The 12,730-nt window shown below is 38.4% G+C and overlaps 5 protein-coding genes across 5 annotated transcripts; 1 reads left to right on the forward strand and 4 right to left on the reverse strand.

Moving 5' to 3' along the window:
* The first annotated feature begins 67 nt into the window (after window positions 1-67).
* Window positions 68-560, forward strand: MONOS_18030 (putative small ubiquitin-related modifier). Its single transcript, XM_067871010.1, has 2 exons — window positions 68-151; window positions 252-560. The coding sequence occupies exons 1-2, from the start codon at window positions 85-87 to the stop codon at window positions 452-454; spliced, it is 270 nt and encodes an 89-aa protein (XP_067722068.1). The 5' UTR covers window positions 68-84; the 3' UTR covers window positions 455-560.
* A 3,537-nt stretch (window positions 561-4,097) lies between these two features.
* On the reverse strand, window positions 4,098-5,951 carry MONOS_7637 (uncharacterized protein; the record flags this gene model as incomplete). The annotated part of the gene is made up of 1 exon (XM_067877980.1): window positions 4,098-5,951. One exon carries the CDS (start codon window positions 5,949-5,951, stop codon window positions 4,098-4,100), a length of 1,854 nt encoding a protein of 617 aa, XP_067722069.1.
* Window positions 5,952-6,083: 132 nt separating this feature from the next.
* On the reverse strand, window positions 6,084-7,376 carry MONOS_7636 (uncharacterized protein; the record flags this gene model as incomplete). The annotated part of the gene is made up of 1 exon (XM_067877979.1): window positions 6,084-7,376. The coding sequence occupies one exon, from the start codon at window positions 7,374-7,376 to the stop codon at window positions 6,084-6,086; it is 1,293 nt and encodes a 430-aa protein (XP_067722070.1).
* Window positions 7,377-7,775: 399 nt separating this feature from the next.
* MONOS_7635 (uncharacterized protein) lies at window positions 7,776-8,360 on the reverse strand (the record flags this gene model as incomplete). The annotated part of the gene is made up of 1 exon (XM_067877978.1): window positions 7,776-8,360. One exon carries the CDS (start codon window positions 8,358-8,360, stop codon window positions 7,776-7,778), a length of 585 nt encoding a protein of 194 aa, XP_067722071.1.
* A 60-nt stretch (window positions 8,361-8,420) lies between these two features.
* On the reverse strand, window positions 8,421-10,280 carry MONOS_7634 (uncharacterized protein; the record flags this gene model as incomplete). The annotated part of the gene is made up of 1 exon (XM_067877977.1): window positions 8,421-10,280. One exon carries the CDS (start codon window positions 10,278-10,280, stop codon window positions 8,421-8,423), a length of 1,860 nt encoding a protein of 619 aa, XP_067722072.1.
* Between the last annotated feature and the right edge of the window lie 2,450 nt (window positions 10,281-12,730).

The following is a 12,730-nucleotide window of genomic DNA, read 5'->3' on the forward strand; positions in this document are numbered from 1 at the left end:
GATCAAACGTTTTTCAATGTGGAATTCGAAGTGATTAATTTATAAGAAAAGTTCTGATCTCATTTTCAAAATTTTTGTAATTTAATGTCAGAAGAAGCAGATAAAACCAAAACTGAATACTTGAACGTTCGTGTCAGAAGTGCAACAGGAGGTAAATATTTACATTTTGAAAGATGAAAATTAACTTAAATTGTTCGTTTTTAACATATTTCAAATTTAAATAATTATTCCAAACAAATTAATAATTTCAGAGGAAGTTTATTTCAAAATTAAAAGAAGCACACCTTTAAAGAAGTTGATGGCTGCTTATTGTTCTCGTGAAAATCTTATTCCAAGCTCTGTTAGATTCATGCTTGACGGAACACGTGTTAATCCAACAGACACTCCTGAGAAGTTGGATATGGAAGATGGAGATATGATTGATGCAGAAGTTGAACAAACTGGTGGATGTTAAGAATTTTTCTCTTTAAGTTTCGTGGCTTATCCACGTTAATTCTTTCATCTCACTTTCTCATTCTTTAAAATATCCTTTCATAAAAAATGTGAATTATTCTTCTTTTATTCTTTATTAAAAAATTTTGACTGGAAAAATGTGAAAGAAAAAAAGTGTTATTGAATCCTTATTTCCATCTGCATAAAAAAGAAAAATGTTCTATTTAATTTTCTGTTAAACATTTTAAAAATATAATTCGAGTTAATTTTTAAATGGATAATAATTAAGTTAAAGGTCTGGCGTTACCACACTCACAAATATTTATTGGTATTTTTCTCAGAATTATGAGATTTTAGTTTGTTGAGCCGCCAAGAATTGATCAACAAAAATAACTTAGAAAATAATTAAAAAAATAAAAGGAAATGACTGTTGAGAATACCATTGTATCTTTTTAACGTGTGGGATTCGACAAAGAGCGGAAAGGAATATGGATTGCTGATTGTTGCAATTCAAAATTGAAAGAAAATATTGTGAAGAAGATCAGAAAAGAAAGAAAATGAGATGACGCGCTGTTTTTAACATATTGGCTGTATCATATTAACCTCTTTTATCCTATTTCTTTTTCTTCCTCATCATCAACAAAAAAAACCCTATTTTTAATGTTCACTTTATTTTATCAAATTTATTTATTTTTTTGATAACTTCATCAATTTTGATTTTAAATTCTTTGAAAAATGTCAAATTTTCAAATCAGGCAAAGATGTTCCCTGTTTCTCCTTCTTCGGACTTGTCAACCGTTTTATTCAAAGAAATATAGAAAATTATAGAAAATTAAATGACATTTGGAGAATAGTATTCATAAATCAAAATGGCTGATGGAGATGACGAATGAGCAAGAATTTTTTTTTCAAACAAATCAATAGAGGTTTCAATTTATTCAATGAAAATTTTTGGTGATAAAGTCGAAATTAGCATGATTTTCCTTTGTTTATTGCTTTGTTTAACTTTAATGAAATGGTGAAAAATAAAAATCAATAAAAACCTCAAACATTTTCAAAATTGTGAAATTGCAAAACACGAATAATGTCATTTCCAAACAATATAATATTTCGCATTTTATTTTTTCAAATATCTCCACTTTGGCAACCTTTCTTTTCGCTTCGAGAATTTTGAGTGAATGCTTTTGTTTTGATAAAAGCAAAGTCGCAAAATAAAATTCCAAGCAATATCGAATTGTTTAATCTTTTAAAGTTGATTGTTTCATTTCCTTCATCATTAGGTCAATAGCTTTTCCTTTCAACAAATTGTCAGCTGTTAAGGCTCCGCGCATAGCTGCACCTCTTAAAAGTTCAATGCATTTATCTCTAATCGCTGGGCAGTAATCCTTTGCTGCTTGAAATACGTTCGCAATGCTTCTGACAATCAAACCTGTTTCTTCATTCAAACATCTTATCACATATATGAAAGTTAGCAAGATGTCGAACCATCTCATTAAAGCAATCTCTTCTTTTGGTTCGGTTCTTCTCTTTTCTTTCTTCTCTTCTTTTCTCTTCCAATCCACATGTTTCATCAGCTCTTCCAATTCTCTTGCTGACTCTCTTGCGAAATGCAGCTTAATTGTAGCAAACTCCAAACCTTCATCCGTACGTAATCTATCTTTCAAAAATTGCCAAACACACTGATATACAAGATGAGTGAGATTTCGATGTTCCCGGTGATGCTTGATAATCTCTATGACCTCATTGAAATATAATTCTCTTTTTATTTTCTATTTTTCAATTTGCAAATTCATCAATAAATCAAATATAAAACTCAACAAATCAAAGGGAAAAAAATGACAAACTTCATATTTTATACGGTTTAAAGAAAGATGAGCTATTTCCACATCTTTTCGTACATTATCGCTTTCCTCCTTGTTTAAAGCATCCTTCAAAAGACAAGATACACAAATTGTATGTAATTCTTCTGATGCATTCGAGCAAAGAAGAAGATAGCATTCACAAAGGTCGACAAGTATCTTTTCATTCCTTCAATTTTTTCTTCTCATATTCATCAATAATCATCTTCTCAAAATCTTTACCCAGCACAGAATAGCAAAATGCATTGGACCAAAATCCTCTCAATACAATGCAATATCCAACGCTTTTTAGCAACAAAAGTGCATTTTTCAGTGAAAGTTTCTTTTCTTTTTTCATTATATAAATTTTCTCCAATAATTCTTTCATAAAAACAGAATAAAAATCTTTAATGTCCATTTTGGCCATAATCGCATTAACTTCTTTGATTTTCTGTTCCTGCTCAGCTTCATTGTGTTGTTCCAGTTCGACTAACAATTTTTCATAAGTTACAAAAATCACATTAAAGCATACATAAGAAAAAGAAAAATATGCAAACTTGAAATGCTTTCAGTAAGAAATATTTCTTAAACTCCATTGTCACAATCTCTCATTCTGTTTATCGTTCATTCAGAACAAATCATATTTAATATCGATCCAACAAAAAGAAAACATAAGAAAAAGCTTTATTAATTATCATTTAAAATGAAAATATAAAAACCCTAACACCAACATCTTTGCTTTCCAAAATAAATGTAAAAAATAATCCAAAAGTTAAATATTATGGGTTTGTTGGATCAGAATGGTAAATCTTTTCTCTTATGATTGAATAAATAATTTATTCTGTGAATTCACATTGAACATGGTACAAGTGAACATATCCTTATCTTATGTGAATTTCCTTTTGTGGTTTCTTCAATTAAAAAAATCACAATTGATGAAAATTCAAACACCAAAAAACCTTCACGAAATTTATTACTGATTCTTAATTCTAGCCACATATGTTTCGCAAATCGGAGTTATATTCATCGTATAGAAATAGCTTTCAATGGAAAAAGATGGTTAGTTTTCATGTTCAGTCTGTATTGTGATTAACAACAAAGAAAAAAAAGAAAATCAAATTTTGAAAAAGCAAAAAGTTCTTCTTGATAAAAATCTTATATAAATAAAATAAACTTTTTAGTATAAAAAAGATTAACTTAGCTTTTCTTTTCAGTATTTCCAATTTAATGGACTTGCGAAAAGCTGAATTCTAAATTATCAAAGAGAATCACTTATTTTTGAAAGCTCAATCAGAAATAGGGACAATGCTAATTTATTGTTCAAGAACAAGATTTTACTCATTGGCATTTTCAAAAAAGGGGGAAAAAAGAACAAGAAAATAGTTGATTTTTTCATTGTTTTTGAAAATGACAGTTGAACTCATAAATATATATTAAAATCAAATACATACACACATGAGGCATCTCTCCAAAATCACACTTCCACTCACACAATGAAAGTTTGAGGAAAAATCAATGAAGTGTTTCAGATGCAATTATAAATACACATAGCAAAATGCATACAAACAAAATGCATACAAACAAAATGCATACAAACAATACATATTCATCGGCCCTTGCACATCACAGGGTGTTCAGCCAACGCAATCCAAGCAGCCAGCCAACACCCATTCGCAATGTGCTCACAACTCCAACCCTTCTGTGTTTCCTCAATTCCTGACAGTTGCCAACATAATCGAAACTCGTTCAATCTTCAGCAAGCTCACATTCTCACATCTCTCCACAAGCTCAACAACATCTGAGGAACATGCTCTGCACACAATTAGATCATTGACTCATTAGCTGCTCTGTCCCTTCATCCTTCGCCCTGTCTGCTGCCTCTTCCCTGCTCCTTTCCTTCTTTGTGCTGCCACTCCCTTCTTCTCTCACACACCTCGACTCCTCCTCAGCCCCAACCCCAACCGCATCAGACATCGTCATCACCACTGCCCCTCCCACAAAATGCTTGAACGTCTCCCGCTTTATCTCATCCGGAGATGGCCTGTTCCCCACTTTCTCGCACACACACCTCCCCACCAGCTCCCTCACCGACGACTCACACACCCTCGACACATCCGGCCTCTCCTCATCTTTGATCTTCTGCCCCGCCACCTCTGCCGCATACTCCCCAAACGGCACCTCCAGCGTCAGACACTCCCACAGCATCATCCCTATCGAGAATGCCACCGACTCCTTTGTTGCTCCCATGTTCTTGTTCATCAGAAGTTCTGGCGCCTTCCACCTCAGACACTCCTTCCAATTTTCATCCTCCTCCTCAAACGCAGATGAGGGCAGAGAATCTCTATCCCCATCATCATCACTTGCAGACGTCGCAACTGTCGATGATGAGATGGATGATGAGTCCGAATCATCGGAGGAAGAACAGTCGGAGTGGAGGGCAATGCAGATAACCATGTGTTCTGAGAAGAGAACAATGTGAGGACTCAGACTGGAAAAAGAAGATAATCCATTTTCCATCTCATCAAAAGAGTGGAGTGCCCCATTCGCCACCCAGAACAGGATCTGTGCAGCTGTCTGCTCCCTCTCCTGAAGAGTCCCAATCGCCATCTCCTTTGTTTTATTCAACCCATGAAGCAACATGAACAGCGAATCCCTCAGATCCACAATCAGCTTCTCATGGGGAGACGAACAGGCCATTGCATCCACCAGATTCGACATCGATGAGGTGGTTGGACACAGATCCTCCCCTCGAACAAATGTGGTTTCGGTGTCTGTTGACGAAATGGAAGGTGATGACGATCTCTTTTGAATCTCTTCTTCCCACTCCTTCTCATCCACCTCCTCCAATACCCATTCTGGAATCTTGTCTGAATCCTTTCCAAGAATATATTCTGTGGAACCACTCTCAGACAGAAGATGCTCCGATGACTCTGAATGTTCCATATTCGTGTCATACACTCTTTTCTTCATTCTCTCCTCATTCTTCTTCTCAACCTCCCCTGCAGCTCTCCTCCATTGCTCCTCAGGTGACATCTCCATCGTCACCATCTCAAACGCCTTCGCATCCTTCTCAATATTATCATCAACAATCTCTTTGTATTTTCTTGCCTCTTCTTTTGTCCTTCTCCATCGAACAACAAATACAACAAATCCAACAAGAACAATCAAAAACAGAACAACAAATGTCACTGCAATTATCACTGCCCATGACGCTTTCCCCTCTTTTCCACCTTCAACAATCCTTTCATCTCCCTTTCCCTGACCTTCGCTCCTGTTCATCAATATGAATGATTGTGTTGATAAAGGAGATTCTGCATTCCCAAACAAAACACAAACACTCACCTCTATTTCATCTCCACAATTGCTGATTATATCTTTCGCAACGCTTCCTTCAACTTCTCTTTCTGACAAAAACCCATTTGAATCAAAATCATAATGCTCAATATGTTTCTCTTCTCCTTTCCTCTTCACAACTGAGAATGACAGATTGCATGGAATAAGAAGCATTCCTTTGAATACAAATTTCATTCCATCTCCTTCTTCCTTTGCTTCCACTCTCTCCAATATCGGAATGAAAAATGATGATTCTCTCTCTGAAGCAATCACTTCAAAACTGCATCCATCATTCAACATCCAAAGTGATGAATTATCCTTCCAACCATCTCCTCCTTTCAAACTCATCACATTCAATGTCCCAGAATTGGAACAAATGATATTCCTTCTCAGAGATGGATATCATTCAATCGATGGATTGCTGTCAATGAACTCTCCTTTCTCAATATTCACATTTCCTCCACTCATTGTTATTCAACCCTATGGTGAATTCGAGATTGTTGTGTCTTTCATCAAAACAGAACTCTTCACAACATCCACAAGAGATCCATCCCATCTGCACATCTCTTCTCCCGCATTTGAATTCTTTTCATTTCTTTCCCAATTGCTTTTTGAAACACAGTCATTTTCTTCATCATTTCCTTCATCTCCATCGAATGAGCAAGATTCCATTCTGACATTGGTGCATTCACTGATCTCCATCTGCCCTCCCTTCTTGTTCACTTTTCTCACTCCCCTCATCGAGCAGTTCAACAAACTCACTTCCTTCTTTCCATCTCTCACTCCAATGATGCTTCCAACACCCCTCATAGTCACATTCATCACATTCCCCATCTTCATCTCCACTCTCGAATCTCCCCCAATCACCACCATCCCTGAACATTTCGACTCAACCCCCCAAATCCTTGTTTCTGTCATCACAACTGCTCCCCCTTCACAAAATGAAAACAACGGCTGGGTGGTGCTTATCCAGCTGAATGTGCACTTCTCCATCGACAGCTCTCCACTCACAATCCCCATCAATGTCCCATTCACTTCCATCACAAACAGACACTTCTCAACACTGCACTCACCCTCAAACACCACAATGCTCTCTTCATCCCATCCCACCTCAATCCTCGAATCCAAATGAATCGTGGCTGCTGTCCTCCTCACCGACTTCACTTCCATATCCCCAATCAAACATTCTCCCTCAATCTTCCCTTCTTCGTCAATCAAAATGGAATTCCCCACTCCCCTCTGAATGTGCTTCACTGCACCCTCGATGCTCAAGCACGGATTGCTCTCACCTCCACATTGTCTGCTGTCTCTCCCACCCCCACTCACAAACACCTGCAGCCCATGGAAGAATGTGATCAGCGGAATCAGATCAACCACAACCCCATCAACTGCATCACTCCCACACATCGAGTTGTTCGACTTCAGTGCATCCTGCTCGAAGTCCAATTCAAACAGCGTTTCATTGATCTGTTCCCCAATCGAGTGGTACTTGATGAACACATCCTTCCCCGCAAACGCCTCGTTCATCACAAATCGGATGTTCTCCATTCTCAACCCGAGTGGCGATGCTGGCATTTGATCTGGCACTCGATTTGGATCGAGTGCATCAATCAACATCCCTCCTCCCTTTCCATTCCCTGTTGAACATACACACATCCCAAATGAACACCCCCTCACTTTCAGCTCTGACTCCCCACTCTTCACACACACCTTCACTCCTCCCCCTTCCTCACTCATCTCGCTCACACACTTCGTCATCACACTCCCTTCCATCACATGCTACATTCCATCCAAGAATGATCCTGCACTCACCACACATCCTCTCCCATCTCCACAACTGATGTTTCTGAATGTCGATCCATTCATTGTCAAAACCATCTTTGTGTTTCTCATTCCTCTCTTTCCCAACCTGCTTGTCTGTGATCCCTCACCCAATGAAATCAGACTCCCTCCTGAAATGCTTGTGTTCAATATCGACACATTCACCAAACAAACCACTTCCACTTCTGGGCCAAACACCAAAAACCCTTTTGCCAGACTGAACTGGCTGAGTGTACAATCCTCAACCACCACATTCCCTCCATACACTTCCATCACACAGTATTTCGTTTCACCTGACTGTTCCTCGCAAACAAATGAGCACCTCACAATCGAAAATGCTGCTGAGGATGATCATGATTGAATGAATGATGGATGAGAAACATGTTCATTTGGCAGAGTGATTGACACATTCTTGAATGATAGTCTCACATTCGTTGTGATCATCGATTCCTCATCCCCTTCTCCATCCATTCCACTCACTTTCAAAACTGTCTCTTCATTCTCTCCCTCAATCACCACAGCTGGTTTCCTGGTGGATGAAGATGAGACAAACGATATCCCCTTCTCAACCAACCCTGAACCACAAATGATGATCTTTGATTCTCCTGCCTCAACTGCGGAATATCTCAGTGAAACAAGATGATCAATCGATGAGCATGGTGCAACAGAGAATCCACAACCACTGAAGTCTCCTCCTTTCTCTCTCGAAACAAACCCATTCCCACTCCAATTATCCCACAAATACACAACCAGTGGAATCACATATCCCTCCTCTCCTGTTGTCTTCCTCTCCCATCCACACAGCTCATCCAACGATCCCAACTCCTCTGAACTCATCTCCCATTTGAAGTGCTCCTCATTCACAATCTTGCTCAGATCCCATCCCAAAACAAACACATTCTTCCCTTTCCATGCATTGCATCCCTCAAATTCCATGCACTCCAATGAAAATGTTCACATTTGATTTGGAAGTTCAATAAATATCCCTCCTCCCATTCACTTTCCTCCCTCTTCCCTATCCTCTGATGGTACTTCACATCCAGAATATTTCACATTTTTTATTTCCAAACTCCCTCTCTTCCCCACTGTCATCATCATTCCTCCTCCTTTCATCTGATCTCCACCCGAGCAGGTTGATGAAAAATTGCTTTCTTCAATTTTCACATTTCCATTAACGCCCATACCCACATTCAAACATCCCACATCCACCCCTATCGCTTCCACTCCAATCACTCTGCTATTCTTCATCTCCAATTCAACTCCATTTGAAATAGCAACTGGAGATTTCCCATTCATTATCACTCCCCCCTCCATCACAAATCCATCAACAATCAACTCTCCTCCCACAATGTTTATAACATTATATCCTATCTTTCCATCGGTCAATGCTCCGCTCTCAAATGAGACTGAACAGTTCGTCACACTGAGTGTTGATGTTGAATGGATGAATGCACTTCTCCTTGAATTCAACTGACCTTTCACAACAAATGAAAGTCTCCTCATTGTCAGGGAACTCGAACATCCAACAAGCCAGTCTTGTGTGACTGATCCTCCATCACTCACATTCACTCCCATCCTCTCTCCATCGGGTGATGCTGCTATTCTGCCTGAAATTATCACACCAAATGATTGTCCTGTTATTTCCTTGGTGATTGACGAAGATGAGACAACCTCTATTTCTGTTGAACTTTCACTCAATCTCGAGTTCGCACAATAATCAACTGTTAAACACCTGAATGTGTCAAGAAACACATTCAATGGGAATATTCCCATCCCTCCCTCATTACGATCATATCCCATCAACTCATCATAAATAGATGCATTGTGTCCAACATTCAGCTTTGTGGTTGTTATTGTCCCACTTACCATCCCACTCTCATTCACAAACACATCTTTCCCTCCCAATGTTGCACTGCAGCCAACAAAACTCACTGTTGTTATCGCAAAATCAAATGAGTTATCTGCCAGATACAGCATCACCCCTCCTCCATATCCGCTGCATTTTGTTTTGTTGAACGTTGTTGCACCTCCATTGTGCGATGTTGATGTTCCAATTCTCACTTGGCTTGTTGAAGAAGCCAACTCAACCTTTATCCCTCCCCCATTCCCATTCTCATATACGCATCCCTCTATTGTTGTATTCCACACCACAAATGTCTCTCCTGCCTTCACGCTCTTTGCCATCACCACCCCATCTCCTTCAGTCAGATTCACATTTCGAATTGTCACATTTGACAGAAAACTCTCTTCTGATTCAACTTCTCCTGATGATGGTTCTGTTAATAGAGGTTGATTCATTTTCATATTTTTGATCTCCACATCAACCATCTTTAACTGACTCAGCACCACTTCAAACACACACTTCGTCATTCCACTCCCTCCTGATGTCGAAGAGTCGATCACAACATCCTCCAGTGAAAGTGTCCCGCTTCCCAGTGACACCACAAACACACTCGGCGATGAGCTTCTTGTCGCGTTGTGATCGATCCCCATATGTCCCACCTCCAGTTGGCCAGTAGATATGCTAAACAGCGTTGTCGATGAAGAAGAAAGAGAATTCATCCCAATCACACTCATAGCCTTCCCTCTCCCAACAACAGAAATCTTCTTTCCCCCGACATTGATTGTCGCCCCTTCACTCACATGCCTCCCACATAGCACTGTGATTGTCGAGCTCAGCTGTGCCATGCTCTCATCCACTGCATGCCCCACTGTCTTGCACGGTGCCAATTCAGTCATCCCACACAGATTGCTCGAGTCATCTCCACCCACCCCAACAAACCAATTCTTCATTTCATGCAACCAATCCTTCTTTTCTGCCATCTGATATCCTTTTGCCCAATAGTATACTCTCATCTCATTGGTATTCGTTGTATATGATTCAAAGAATGGGTTATTTGATGAAAAAAAATTGTAATCATCTTCCAAAAACACATCACGGCCATCGGCATTTGAAATAGAGCACATGCAATTGAAAAAGAGGAAGAAATAACAATAAAAATTGAAACTTGGAGCTTTTGATTGACATGGATAAAAATACAATCCTCCGCCGTATGACACTGCTGAACACGAAATAAACTGAAGGCTCCGCATTTTGAATACAGCCGGAACATTTTGACAATACATCCCTCCACCATAGGAACCTGTAAGCGAGCACGAAGTGAATAAGCACTCAAATACGCAAGCGCTCTCTCCTTTACCATTTTCTGTTCCAATACATTCTGATCCAGAAACATTAAAAGAATTAAGAAAAAGTCCTCCTCCATTACTATATGCATAACATTTCTCGAATTCGCAGCCGCTGATCCTGACACACGTTAAAATTGATTCAGCTAGCATTCCACCTCCACGATAACTTTGAGCGGTACAAGCATTGAATGAGTTGTTCTTGATCTTGATTGAACTGATTTAATAGCACATAATTCCTTCTCCACAACAATATGCAGTGCAGTCGTTAAACGAACAATATTTCACTGAAAGTGTTCCAGATGACATGCCAGACATGAAAATGGCTCCGCCATTTTATTCTCCATCTGAATAAAAAGTTCCTGTTTTAGTTGTTTTTGAACCATTCCACTCACACCAAGAAAACGAATTCGCTCCATTATCTGTCTGATTCTGTCTCCCTGGCTTCGATGGATTCCCTTCACTCCCATTGATTGCAACATTTCTTGTCCTGCAACATCCAATAAATGAAGTGTTTGATGCAGTCAAGGAAGCCAAGGGATTGTTCAGAGAGGGAACAATCCCTCCATCATACACATCATGAACAGATGAAAAGGAGCAGCTGTTCATCAAACAAGATGTTTCAAAAAAAGAAGTGAGTGGAGGTGAATGGGAAGTGGATGCTGTTGAAATGTTGAAAAATGTCAATTTGGAGAGTGATATATGAAAAATGGATGATGATGCTAAAAACGGGGCTGCAGACACACGAAAAGAGGTGAAATGAGATGAACGAACAGAAACATGACAATTCTCATGAAATTCTTTTTCCAATGTTTTTGAAGAGAAAAGAGGTGGACAATTATGTAGAACAAGATCTGAACGCAATACGAGAGAAATGTTTGAAAATGTCCCACAACATCCAGACAAATCAAATGGAGAGATCTCTCTCACGATTCCAATCTCACATCCGCTCAATTCAATTACACTGCCTCCCTTTGCTTGAATCACACTTCTCTTTCCATATGGAATTAAAATCAACGAATTCAGCTTCATTGAACAGTTGAGCATCTTCAAGCATCCTCGAATTTCGCTTCTTTCATTAACTTTTCGTTTTTCAAAATTATTATTATTTTCATTCTTTTCATCTGAGATTTCTTTTTCAATTTGGCCATTTCCTTCACTCATCTTTTTCGTTTGCTTTATCAATAGATTATCTTCATTTTCATCCTCTTTCTTTAATCCTCCTAAACCTTCTAAATGTGTATCAAACACACTTTTATCTTCGTTTTTATCGTTTTGGAGCTCATTTGCCCTTTTATCTTCGTTAAAATCGATTTTCCTTTCTTTATCTGGTTTTTTTTCTAAACAAGCCTTGTCATTTGTAACATCCATGCACATGCACTGCACACAAAAAATGCAGACAAATAAGTTCATTCCTGACAGCGATCAAGCAATTCTTCTAAAACAATCACTTTTTCTATATTTCTTGATATTTTTTAATTAATATGGGCATGTTGTTTTTTTATTTGCAGGCATATTTTTCTTTATCCCGATTTTATGAAATGAATGAGCTTTTGTTTTCGGGTGGCAGTATTGCTGCATTTTCTTTTTTGTTGGGTTTTGAGAAGATCTTTTGGCGATTGGCCTGATCTTTCTTGGAATGAATCCGCAGCGTTTTTCTTGCACAAACAATGAAACATTTTTATGACAAAGCTGGAAGCGTGACTCCATTTTGATGTGAAGTCATGCCATTTGATTGGAAGCATTATTTGTTCTTCTGCAAGCGCATTAGCAGACAAAACGATATAGATATTGAATGAAGGATTTTGGAAAAAGGAAGAGGACAAAAAGGAAATGTTTAATCATTTTTGATTGTATTCAGTTTGCAATTATCTTTTGATCCTAATTTGAATTTTGTTTATTGTTGTGTTGCCAGCTTCAGAAACCTTGAACAGTTTTTCGAAAATGCGAAATGCCTGTGGTGTGATAAGCCGGAAAGAACATATTTTATTTAATCGTGAAACTGGATCTATAGAAGGAATTTGCGGATTTTTTCACATGTTTTTGGACAGAAACAGATTTTATTTCAGGAGAAGATGAGAATTTTAAAAAAATTGATGAATGACAAAAATATAAATGAA

Source organism: Monocercomonoides exilis (genome assembly GCF_001643675.1).
Source record: "Monocercomonoides exilis strain PA203 chromosome Unknown scaffold43-869231, whole genome shotgun sequence".
Classification (NCBI taxonomy): domain Eukaryota; phylum Preaxostyla; order Oxymonadida; family Polymastigidae; genus Monocercomonoides; species Monocercomonoides exilis.